The sequence below is a fragment of the Cheilinus undulatus genome, linkage group 14, assembly GCF_018320785.1.
Source record: "Cheilinus undulatus linkage group 14, ASM1832078v1, whole genome shotgun sequence".
Taxonomy (NCBI): domain Eukaryota; kingdom Metazoa; phylum Chordata; class Actinopteri; order Labriformes; family Labridae; genus Cheilinus; species Cheilinus undulatus.
The window spans coordinates 14822469-14835848 of NC_054878.1; the positions used below are offsets into that span (position 1 = coordinate 14822469).

A 13380-nucleotide genomic window follows, 5' to 3' on the forward strand; every position below is an offset into this window, starting at 1 on the left:
TTTGGAAGAAAACACTTCAGCTGCTGAAACAGATACCTGCTAAAATATAAACACCCGCTTTTGCATAGCTACAGAAAGGTCAGACAGGGTCAGAGGGTGTGTGTGTGTGTGAGAATGAGATAGTGTGTGATTTTAAGTCTAATGTGGCTCTCTACAAATAGGACTGTACTGTTTATTGATTAGCTCTAAGCATGTCTTCAGTTTGGATATGTGGCACTGTTTGCTTTTTGTTAATTTTACATCTTTTTTCTATGTCCTGTAGTATGGAGGGATCTGTTGTGCGCCTGCCAGAGGTCATAGCTCTGAAGAAGCGTTACAAGGCGTATCTGTACCTCGATGAGGCCCACAGTATTGGAGCCATGGGGCCAAACGGCAAAGGAGTGGTGGACTACTTTGGCCTGGATCCCAGAGATGTTGACATCATGATGGGAACATTCACCAAGAGCTTTGGTGCTGCTGGGGGATACATTGGAGGCAAAAAGGTCGGTGGATGAATTAGGCTGTAAGGTCAGATACTTCAATAACAAGCTATCTATGCAGTAAGGGAATAAGAAGCATACTTAGCTGGAGCTGGAGCACTTACTCTTCCTCTTTAGGGACCGTAGAAATTTCCTGCTTGTGTAGGCCCAGCATGCTGTGTGTCATTCACTTACGGCATTTGACTCGATGCTTACCAGAAATGGGAAATCAAACTTCCTGTTTTTTCCAGTCAGGAGTTTTAGGGTCATTGTAAGCTTTCATTTTCTCTTAGAGTAAAGCACTAACAAGGGCACTTTGTAAAATATATTTATTTATATAGCAACCTCTTTTATAAAATGAGCTACATTTATTGTGTCTAATTGATATTGTGTCACCCATATGATGGTGCCGTAACGACATAATATTACAACTTATGAACTCTAAATCTTATTCTATTACATTATTGCTTAAGCAACAAAAAAAAAACTGTTCTATCTAGTCTGTTACAAAAAAATTACTTTATTAAGCATACCTTTGCTCTCCATCAGGAGTCAGTGACCTTTAAAGCAAATCAAGATGAAATACTGACAGAATGTCTGTAACTAGCTGAAAAAAAAATAGATTAAGGAAGGTAAAAAATATAGTTTAGTGCACTAATCTGTGTACAGAGAGAGACTTGGATGTCATTATGACTAACCCACCAACACTCCCTCTTACTTTCTTTCCCCTTCCCACTTCTTTTAATAGAAGAAATGATCCTTCTGAGTTTTAACACTTAAGGTGCATTCACACTAGCATCTTTACCATGCCTTAGCAAATTCCAGTGCATTTTACTAGTGTTAGTACTCCTTACCACACACAAACATGGTACATTTCCTTGGCCTTGGCACATATGGAGAAGCTTTAGCTTGTTATGGGCATGGCATATAAACAGTACAGCTGTTGGTGTGTTATATCCGACTAAAATGGCTCAAAATACACCACAGAGTCAGTAAAGTTACTGTCATGTTGTCTGTTTACTTGTACTGACTCTGTGAGACTGCACTTCTTGTGAACTGCATATCTCATATTACAAGACCCAGACCCAGACCCAGTTGGGCTTGGACCAGTGTGAGTGCAGGCTAACAGGGGATTGGGGAGGGAGCACAGTGGTGCTTCACTGTGGTACAGGGCAACGGGCCATAGTGTGATTGTGCCTTTAAGATATACATCTGGATCATTTTTTAATAGCCAAATTAAATTTTCACTTGGAAGGGCCACTTGACGAGCCCACACGGGTTCTTTTGGCTTCTGCTGCACATTTCTTTAAATATTACATGACTTCCAAATTATCATGCTCTTTGTGTATTGTGCATCTTGTTTTATTCTGTATCTTTTCTATCCCTTTTCCTGTTTCTTCTTTAATATGTGCAATAAAACAAAATAAAATATAGATGAAATGTTTTTTATCAGTATTACTTTCGGGAAATAAGAAGCACTACTTTGTCATTTCTCTGTCAGGAGCTCATTGATTACCTGAGACGCCACTCCCACAGCGCCCTTTATGCCACCTCCATGTCCCCGCCTGTGGCCCAGCAGATAATCACCTCTATGAAGATCATCATGGGAGAGGACGGAACAACACTGGGTAGGTTCAAGAAAATAATATTCTACACTTTAAAGCGCATCCATGCACTGCCAGAAGCATTGAAAGGTGAGAAGAAAGAGTTTGAAATGGTAGCTTCAACCACTGCATTATCAGTACTTTAAAACAGTGGATGTGTTGACAAGCAATGAAATGGTTACCAATTTAATGATAACTGTGATAAAATTCCCTCATGATTATCAAACTGTTCAAATTTGATTATCATCTAAACTGTTTGTGATAACTGTGTTTCAGTATCACAGCAAATAATGTTCAGATGGCATGCAACTCAGGTTTGTTTACTGAGGTGAATGGAAAAAACATCCACAGGTTGATGTTAAGAAACACTTTTTGGGAGGAGACATTGTGTCTCTCCTCTGCTCTCTTGTCTGCACCATAGCAGTGCACTGTCTGGGAGTTCAGAGCAAAGAGTCACAGACTAGTAAGTAAGGAGCACTTTAGCACTAGGCTAATCAATTCATAAGCTCAAAGCACATCAGCACTGTAAATTAAATTAAACCCAAAATGATACCTTCGACCGTCTACTTTAGGAAAAAAAAAACTCTTGACTGTGGGAGTAGCATGCACTTACTGCCTTCAGCTGCCCCTGTTCTGCTCAAAAAGTCCATGAAAAATGCTCCAAAACTTCATGTCCCATTAGATAAGAATATTAATCCAGTGTTAAAATCTGAAATTGGCAAAATAGATGTTCGTCAGCTGACTAAGGATTACTAGTATATATGATGCAGTCAAGGCCTGCTCAGTAAACATGAGTGTTCGGCAAATGTCAAGGACATGCCATGATGTATTCAAATGTAACATTATGGGAAAAAACTAATCAGTTTCTAATAAGAAACCTAAATTGATTAATTTGTGAGGATGAGAAATGCGTTTGTCAGCATTTTAAAACAGATTTAACAGGAATCATGACCTATTTAACTTTCTAACTCAAGCTCTACTTTTCTGTTATAAAATGAAGTGTCATTTTGTCTTTGCACCAAACACCAGAAAAGGCCTGCTGGTATCACAAAGTACTTGGATTTATAAGGAGCTAAAAATATGTCCTGTGTAGTTTTTTTTTGTTGCTGACTTTTCTGCACTACCAAACATAAAAGTAAAAGATATTGTGACTTTTAAAACATGTGGTAGCCTATCAAAAAAGTACCAGAGGATGGATATTTTTGACATTATGAACAAATGACCTTTAATACACATTTGATGAGGTTATTATTTCTACTTTTTAAATGTTAATATGTTTTTGCAAACAAAAGTGCACAGTGCTCTGTGCTGCTAGTTTGATTCTGTTTTAATATAAAACTTACAAATCCAGTCATTTGACACATCAGTACTTTTGAAACATTTTCAGCAACTTATACCATACCATACCATAATAATACTGATATTTTAGGTCATGATAATCTTAATATGAAATTTCCATATCATGACATCTCTATGTAAATGAAAAGTCCTACATTTCTCTATCCCTTGTGTTTATCATTTTGTTTTGGGATTGGTTGTAATTGACATGCTTATTCTTGAAAGACCACAAGATGGCAGCATAACCCTTGGTTCAGACTTGGTTCAATCCTGTAATCCTCTGAGCTGTGCTTTCAGACTTTTGTGTTTTTTTTTCCAGCCCACATTGGCTGTGCCACCTTTTGTACTTTGGCTCTTTGATGCAGATTGTGCTTGTTTACCTTGGGAAGTTCTTTTCCAGCGCAGAGATAAAGACAACTATCTGGCAATTATTTACTAGTAAATAAGGGTGTGTTGCACAGCCCCAGTAAACTCTGTGGCATGTGTGAAATCTTTCTAAGGATGATCGTGATGCCAAATGAGGACACATGTGCCTTTTGTTTATTTGCATTCCTACCAGGCCATGTGTAACTACAAACTGGGAACCTGTTTAGGTAATTTTAATGTCTTGTTTTGAAATGTGGCAGGATTTTATATTTGGATGAGTTGTAATTTACTACTTTAAAATGTTCAAGAATGATCCTTTTGGCATTTTGAGAGCAACTTTTATCTGAAGAGATGCTTTTATCAGCATTGTTTTCTATCTGTCCATCTGTGGATGGTAACATGTCTTCAGCCTGGTTTTGCATCTTCAAACAGTCCTCCAAAGAACCTATCTCTAAGGACATGCCTTGGTAAAGCTGTTGGGTGGATATTTCTTTCATCCCCGATTCATCCCAGGCTTATAGAAGGTCTTCTTGAAGTGTTGGTATGCTGACTCTTCTGCCCTCTCTCTTTATGGCTTTCAGATGTGTTTCTTTGTGTACGTGTGCTTCTTTGCCTTCACGCTGGGTACAAAGGAGCATGGTGCTGAGGGCTCGAGATCCATGCAGATCAAACTCTGTTGGGCTCATCTCCTAAACACACAAACAGATCACTAGGTCTTGTTTTTCTTGCAGGGCGGCACCTCTTTACTCTTTTACACAGCCTGATTGATGCTGGCTTCTTTAAGATGCTGATTTAGGATCAGATTACACTGCTCCCCAGTCATTGAATCATTAGGTACAGGAGTAAACACCTGGGGCAACCTTTATAATATGGCTGTTTCTCAGTCTTTTTAGGCTCTTGCTCCATATTTTTAAGCAGAGAAAGACCGTCTGACCTTAAACGTATTCCAGTTTGGAGGACTAACAATGACAGTCTGATTGGTTGCAGCCCTGTCAGTCTTTGAAATTCAGGCCTTTGAAGATCCAGACGCTGACACAGAGCTGAAGTGACAGTCTCACTAACAGTTTGTTGCCGCGTTTCAGTCGCTGAGGACGGCTGCTCATGGTTCCCAGCATAGGTCTGCATTGAAATGTGACTTTTGTTGTTTGAAGCTCACATCAATCAAATATGCGGATAAGAAATAAAAGCAGAAGATGGGCAAAGCTTTCTTCAACATGAAAAGAACTCAAAAGTTTCTGAAAATAAAATGTCTGAATATTCTATACTTTTGTTGTTTTCTCCATCAATGTTGAGAATAGTTTTGGATTCCTTGACTTGAGAAAAGACGTCTGGATAAATACAACGTCAGACTTTGTTGTGTCTGAAGATGCTTTGAAGTCAGGGTGTCTCTGTTCTGTTTTTCAGCTCAGACAGGCAGATGTGTGTTGCTGTTGGCACTTTTTAGCCATATGGCTATTTGTTTGGTTTAGATGCTATCTCTTGAAGGTTCAGCCTGAGGATTCAGGGAGTGAATCCACAGAGTACATCAGACCGATGCATGAGAATTGATTCCTCTTCAGTTTCATCCCTTTGACTAAGAGTCCTTGTTGTCTTTAAAGGGCAAGTGCTGTAATGTTTTCCTTTTTTTAAATGCAGAGCATGGTACAAGACTTGGGTTTAATGATGAGATCTGCACTTATTTGTTGAGAATTTTGTTGTTTTATTGGTTGAAATGATAATGAAGCAGGATCTGTGAATTCTTACAGCACACTGGCACATCAGGCCAGATGTTCCTGAACCTCTTCAGATTTATTCCCTTTGAAGTATTTTTCAGCCATGTACCAGCAAGCCAGAGCAAAGAGTTTTTGAGGAGAACCAAAAACACTTTGCAATCAGTGTCTGATTTATGCAGCATCAACAGAAAAAATGTTTCATGAGAGCTTCATGTAACCCTAAGCTTATTTGCACCTGCAGAGAAAGTGCATACTTGTGGTGTTTTGATGGATTTTCTTCTTAGCTGTAGTGCTAAAAGTCTGAAACACAAAGTCATAATTTGCTTTGTCTATCATTCCACACAAAAAAACAACAAATGGGCTTAAAATTCAACATAATTTGTTACATTTTGTTGCAGCGCTGTACTGTTTATGGCTTTAAATGATTGCCTTTGGTTTTGTGCTTTATTGACCTTTCATTTATTATTTTAAGAATTATGCATGACTAATAATTAACATGAAAAATGCACGCTGTTATTTAAAGTACCTCTAGAGGTTCTTTTACAAAGGTACATGATGTTTCTCTTGTCAAGCATCTTCAAGAACAAAAGCTAACTCAGTATTATGAGAATTTAATAATTAAAGTGCTGCACACTCCTGCACATGTTTTCACTTTGCTAGGAACTACGTGAAGTCTCTTAAGCTTATTATTCCTAAGTATAAAAAGAATAAGAAAGGCGGATACAGTTGTGTTACAGAAAAATAAGAGAAATGCCAATAAGAACCACGTGTGCATGCACACAGCTGATGAGAAAAGGTCAAATCACGGGAGGTACCAATCATCAAGGCTTTTTTATTGAACAGTTTTATCCATTACAAACAGAAAATAGCTTTAAAACTACCATATGCTCAAATTATGACCCATCTATGTGTTTTTCTGTCTTCCAGGTGCTGATCGCCTCAAACAACTATCAGAAAACACTACCTACTTCCGCAGGAAACTCCGCGACATGGGCTTCATTATCTATGGCAATGATGACTCACCCGTAGTACCCATGATGCTCTACATGCCTGCCAAAATTGGGTGTGTAATTCTCCTCCATTTAAGATAATTAAATACATTTTGAAGCTTTAAAGATCAAGGATAATTAGCATGTATAATTAGAAGAATCCCTGAATGATTTCACTTTTGGAGAAGACATAAAGGCTCTTAATTTTAACGATTTTCTTGACTCTAGTCCCTTCTCCAAATAGAATCTGACTCAAAGTGTGGAAAGCTGTTTATGATTTTAGGCTCACACATTAAAGAAAAAAAACATCTAAGATGTGGCTGTGGTGTTGGTGGAGAAGTTGGACATTCCATGCATTGCCCTACGTCTTATATCAATGTTGCTTTTCAGGGCATTCGGTCGGGAGATGTTAAAGAGGAACATCGGCACAGTGGTCGTAGGCTTCCCAGCAACACCCATCATCGAGTCAAGGGCACGTTTCTGCATTTCAGCTGCCCATACCAGAGAGATGCTTGACACAGTAAGTCATCCCATACATCCGAATTACTGACTGAAAAACAAAGATGTTTTTTTGAATTTATTCCAAAAAATTAAAGGATGTATATAGATCTAAAGAAGTAAGGTTAACATATGGTTACAGAAATAAACTCCCATCATTATCATACTGTAGGTTTACAGTTTTAGCTGTGGCTGATAATGGAGGACACAGTTGACAGCTCCATTACGCCTAGATCCCTCTTTTGTCTTTACTTATTCAAGGAGTAACTGAATTAAAATGCTTCAGCTGAGTTGCATCAACCCTGGAATTTCAAAAAATGCCTTTAGAACTGCATGGAAAACGCTCCTCCTTATCGCTGTCCCTTATCAGCCACAAGATCATTCAGTCCATGCTGCTCAAACGGGGACTCTTTTAATTCAAGAAAATTTGATTGGTCAGAAAATATTAGAAGTTTGGGTCACAATTTCTCATGAAGGGGTAGGTGTTGTGCCATGTGTCCAGGCCAGTTGAGGACCCCTGGTTGAAACACAGTAATGAAGACATACAGTGCTTAACAAATTTATTAGATCACCCTAACCCTAACCAAAGTAAGGTTTATGCCACAGCTGCCCTAAATTAACAGCATTGGTAATTACCAAATCATTTTTTATGTTTCTGCAACGGTTAGAAAATTATTATTATTGTTATCCATGAATTTTCAAATTTACTGATTTACAAAAAACTGAAAAAATGGTAAAGCACATTAATATTTCTTGATTAATATGTGAAATTATAGTTATTTACTTGCATTCCTGAACAGAAAAATTAGTTTTAGTGGTTAAATGTTATGCTTGATTAATTTCTGACTTCTCAAATTTGAGTGAATTCAGTTTGAAATCCCTCATTCCTGTTTAAAATGGTAAAACGTGGAGAGCTCAGTGAAAATGAAAGAGTCTGCATTAAAGCACTTCATGATGCTGGATGGTCGTTGAGACAAATATGACAGGTGGTCTTATAAATTTGTTAAGCACTGTATAATCATGTAGAAGACACAAGCAAGTGTATTATTGACCTTATTTAAGAAAGGCACATTTTATTCACAATCTCAGGCAACTGCGCTACATTACCCACAACCCAGAGTGTCACAACACAGTCTCTGATTAGTGGAGCCACAAATTTCTAACCTTGCAAAGCAGATGGATTGGCCAGATTGCATGTCTGTCTTTGGGCAAAACCATCCTGCAAAGCTCCAATCTGAAACAATCATGCCAGGTCTAAGAATGGACTAGACCTATCAGTATTATTTGGGGAGAACGAGGCGGTAGCTAGGGGCAGAGTTTAGTTGTGCTGCAAGCTGGTTGCAGTGGCTACTGGCGGTGTAGTGATTAGCTCAGCTGTAGCTATAGTATAGCATCAGTTTCTATCAGAACTCATCCACATTTCTTTATTATAAGAAGCACAAAGAACTACACTGAAAGTTTCACATGGCCGAGATGTTTTGCCCTACTCGTGACCGGCTTGTGTGTGAGTTTAGTTACAGGTTACAGGTGGAGTTAAGTAAGCTGGGATACAATGGCTACAGATGGAGTGGTTAGCTTTGCTGTAGCCACAGCGGCAGTTTTATCAGAACTGGAACACAGTCTTGCCAGAAAAGATTTTTGCTCTTCTCTTAACCTGCTTCTGCAGAAGTGATTAACCAGCTGGCTCAAGCAACCGTAGCGGCTCTATGCCAAGTTCATTTCAGATTTGTACATGCCTAAAAGGTCATATGCTTTGTCGCTCTTATTGGCCCTGAATAAATGAGAGACAGAGCCATCATCCAGTCACTTGCCAAGATTTTTTTCAAAGGTTCTGCCCTTCCCAGACACTTTCAGTGGGCGATTGCCCAGATGGATGTGACACATATCCATCACGAGGGATTTGTGTAAGAGTCCAACTGGTGGGGCAGGTTTCTGAATTTCAGTTGTGAACTGTTAGGAGTGGTGTTGATAATTGGGGGAAAAAAGGGGGTGGATACTGTTGATCTCTGTGGGGACGACAGGCACCATGTATGTCACGGAGCACCAGATTAGACAGTAGAATTTTGTAGAAATGTTCGGTTGTAGTTGATTGTTTCAAATCTGTAGGAGGCAGTCGCTATGCACTATTTATTACAAAACGCAGAATTTAAATACTTTGTGTTGAAATGTCAAGATTGGATCCTTATTGATTAACAGTACTACTAAATCCCCATGTATAGGTATAGGCCATCTTCTGGAAAAAAGCAGTCAGGAGGGTTAATTACTCTTTAATACGGATTATTTTCCCAAAAGACTAGTGATAATGGGCCTCTCTCTTCTTTAACGCATTGTGTTAGTTTCACATGAGGTGGGGCAAAAACTTTTGTCTGAAATTCACTTTAAAGCTGTTCTATACATGCAAGTTGATCATCTCTGTCAGTGCTGGGTTAGATGAGGTGAAAATGCCAACATTGGCTCATGTTGCTGTATTTATCAAAATGTAAAGAGGAACACATCTGGTGATCCAGCTCATATGATGCAGATTCAGCCTTACAGGCCTTTCTCAGCTGTTGAGTGTGCCTGTCTGTGGAGTCACAATGTTAGTGTGCTGGTTGAATAATAAAGCTCCCAATATGTCCTTTATTATAAAACAAGTTGAAAAGCCAAGCTGTCTTGAAGTATTACAACGGGGCTTAGACGGAGACTTTTATTTGAGCCGCTTCATCTCTCCAAAGACACTTCATTCATCTTCCTGAGGAGCACGTCAACACCGTTTGTAATAGTCCATTTAAAGGGCATCGGTCTGCCTTTGTAGAGCACTTCGTGGAGCCGCTTTTTCCGTCTTTGGAAAAGCCAGCCCTCGCTATTTCTCCAAGCATGGAATCAGAGAAAAAAAAAAAGGTCAGGAGGAAGGTAAATTGTTTCCAGGTGCTCTACAGTGTTGCAATGCTGATACAGTCTCTGGTGAAAAGAAGCGGAGGGAGTTTGTGTTCAGTTGTGGTTCATGCAGGGAGATTTCTGTCATGTTAAGTGTTTGAAAATCCACACGTGATTAAAGCTTATCACTTCATTTGTCACCTTAAAAAGCAATGCTCTTTCAAGTCCTGCTTTGTGTGTAATCTACTCATCTTTGGGGTTTTCTGGTCGTCTGGCTGTCTTCATTATTTTGATTGACATAAATAATTTTGGCTTCAGATTAATAGCTGTCTTCCTGTTCTTTCGCCAGGCGCTGGCAGCCATCAGTGAAGTGGGCGATCTGCTGCAGTTGAAGTACTCCAGACGTGAGCAGCCTCTTCCCTCTCTGGGGTGGATGTCTGAAGAGAGTCTGCTGCAGGACTAAGCCCATTTAGCCCCCCTCCTCACTACCCCTCCCTTTCTGTACCTTTTCTTGTCTTATGTATCCCTTTTTTTTTCCTCTGAGCCACTCTCTCCATCATATTTCATCTCGTCGGATCCAAGTGGACCTAAAGTCTTTACTGGTTAGCCTCAGTGCATTATGGGACATGACCAGAATCACCCTCATCTCCATGTATGTGTCTGATGTTACAAATGTGTCCTAACTTATTGTGACTGCATCTGTCTACGTCTTATTTCTGTGAGCACATCGAATGTGTATCTTATTTGTGCAATAATAACAACAACGTGAAGTTTCTTTGTTATTCGAAACAACCAAGAGCAAAGTAGACAGATTCTTGCCAGAGTTTCTCCTCATGAGCTTAGAGAAAAGAAATCTGATCATAGCTATGACGAACGCAAGAGGAAAAAATGATATATGTAAATAATATTTATCCTGAAGTTTGTAATACTGCCTTAGGGTAGCATCCCAAACCTGAAAGAGAGGAGTAACATCAGCATGTTCACTCCACATGTATTTATCTGATGGCTTGTCTTTCTAATCACTTTTACTTGAATAGAAAGTAGAGAATAATAACGGGTTCTTTCCCTAACCAAAGGATATACTGTATGTGTATAGATATGTTTTCTACCTGTTCTCTTAAAATGCAAAGCAGATGTTGAAAAAGAAGACTTTTACGGGGAAAGAATCCCAGGGAGCAAGACTTAAGGAATATTTTTTACTGCTTATTTTCTAGAAAATATTATTCAGCCTTATTTACTGTTTACACCTGCACTCAAAAACTTGAGCCTAGTGTCTTTAACATTTCTATAAGCTAATGAGCTCCACGTGTAATATTTCCTCCCTTCACACGCTAAATCGCTCTCACTCAAGTGCTTTCATGTGAATCAGCGTCGACACGATCTCTGAGCACGATGACACGCTGTACCTTAGATCTGTATGTATGACGATGACGCTCCCATGCTCATCTGATATACAGACAGCTTTATTTATTTAAACCGTCATCTCTCAGCTTTGTTATTTTTATAAATATTTTCTGGAAGGCAGCTCCAAACGGAAGGTGTGCATTTTATCTGACTACTTAAACACGTCTTAACTTCAGTGCCCGCACTACTGACAGGCATCTTAAATGCACAGATGACGTAGTCACTGAAATAAATTAGCAAGATTTGTTTGGATATGCTTAAATGTCATTGTGTTTTGTTTTTTTTTCCTTTATTTATCATCTGTGGTCTGGAATGACATTCCATATCAAACTGTTTCCTTTGTTTTGTTGTTTATGTCCAACTTTTCTGTGCAGGGTTACCCTAAAGGGGGCCTACATGCTGCACTCAAACACCTGTTTGTTTATAGGCTAATTATCACTTAATGATGTGAATTAGAGGCTATGTCAATGTCAGAGTCAGTCAGAAAGCTGGCTACGGTCTGGCATCATGACCATTCCTTTAAATGTTCATCAGAGTGATTCAACTCAGCTCCAGTTAAGAGATATTTTTATTTATATTATTTTTCTTTTTAGCACAGAAGGATAACTTTCTGGGTCCTTTTAACTGTATATTCATTAGAAGTTGTCTTTGAGTGAGTCATTCCTATTTTGTTTCTTTTGTTGTGCAAAAAATGGCTTGAACAACTCCATAATGCATTTGCTTTTAATAAATATAATGTAAAAGGTGGAACACATGACTATGATCTGGAATTGCACTCTTCAGAAACACACTCTGACATAAAACATTTCGTCAAAGTTTCCTCTGAAGCTGTCTGCAGCCCGGCACAGTATGTTGAGCTTTTACATTTCTGTCTATGGAGGCAGAAATGTAATTGCAAACAGCAACATAACCATTTCTCTCAGCCAGGTTTTCCCCCACTGAAACTGAGGAATTAAAAGTTAAAAGATCACTGACGTGTCTTACTGCTTGAAGCTCTTTAATGTATTGTGACATTTTCCAGCTAACATGCATCACACACCTGCAGACTGACCTGCAGTGACCATTGGGAAACTTGCCTATCAGTTGTTTTTGCCCTTGGGGTTGTGTTTGGGTTGAAGATAAACCACTTAGAGGAGTTTGTAAAGCCGTGATGTTTGTTGACCATGCTGTTGGAAACAGTGCTGATTAAATCACTTTCTTTGTATCAAGTCCTGGGTTTGGTTTGTGTTTATTTACAGCAGGCTCAAACACAATGTAGTCAGTCTTAAAGGCTCATTACTAACATGTCCGAAGGTTTTCAAAAGAGATCCCTCATATCCTGCCTTTACTCAGCATTCCTCTCTTGTCAGTCATCCACTACTGTGGGTATGTAAAACTGCAGACAAGTGGGATGAGATACAAATTTGTTTTTTATGTTTATGACAAAGATAATCCGATGGAGTGGTGGGTGTCAGCTGGGTCGGTGCCCAAAAGTGGGTCAGGAATGCGTGCCTGGGAAAAATGTATGGAAGCCCTGAGCAGACATGCACCAATATACTCTGTCAAATTCTGTTTTGCCCTGATTACAAGTAAATTTTGGTTGTTTTCTGGAGATGTCAAATTATTATCTGTCAAAATCTACACAATTTCATGTGAAAGGAAGTAGTATAAAAGTAAGGATGCATGTTCTCAAATCATTTCTGTAATTATGTGCCTTTTAAACATGCCTACTTTGTTACGTTATCTATTCATCCGGGACAAAACTGCGACATGCTTCTCTAAATACTCATGAATGGTTCAAAATTTTGAGACGTGATTTGTCATCAAGGAGGCTATGATGGGTCCTGCAGTTTGACCAGCTGAGACCCACTGCTTGAAAATGTGTTAGAATAGTAGAAATGTTGGATAAAAAAAGGTACATGATACACCTTTGCACTCGAGCATGCTTTTATTAAATGTTCTTTCCTCTGTGACTGACTAAATGTTCTCTTCATGTCCTGCCCATGTAGCCCTTTGTAGTTTCTATGTAAACTAAACCGTGTACCTTATCAGGAACCCCAATGGCCCCACGCGCCCCCCCTCCTCACAGCTGTGAGCAATAAGCCTCCCACCCCCAACTTCTGAAGCGCCAACCTCCTGAATGCGTGCGTAAAAGACGAGTTTACCGAAACCGGTT

General features: G+C 39.2%; 1 protein-coding gene across 1 annotated transcript in view; it reads left to right on the forward strand.

Moving 5' to 3' along the window:
* The window catches only part of sptlc2b (serine palmitoyltransferase, long chain base subunit 2b), a 30522-nt gene extending 18089 nt beyond the window's left edge, over positions 1 to 12433 (forward strand). Inside the window, exons 8-12 of the mRNA XM_041805333.1 lie at positions 263 to 482; positions 1960 to 2086; positions 6406 to 6541; positions 6858 to 6987; positions 10171 to 12433. Coding sequence (XP_041661267.1) covers positions 263 to 482; positions 1960 to 2086; positions 6406 to 6541; positions 6858 to 6987; positions 10171 to 10284 — 727 coding nt within the window. The 3' untranslated portion in view covers positions 10285 to 12433. The remainder of the gene's footprint in view (positions 1 to 262; positions 483 to 1959; positions 2087 to 6405; positions 6542 to 6857; positions 6988 to 10170) is intronic.
* Positions 12434 to 13380: the final 947 nt, after the last annotated feature.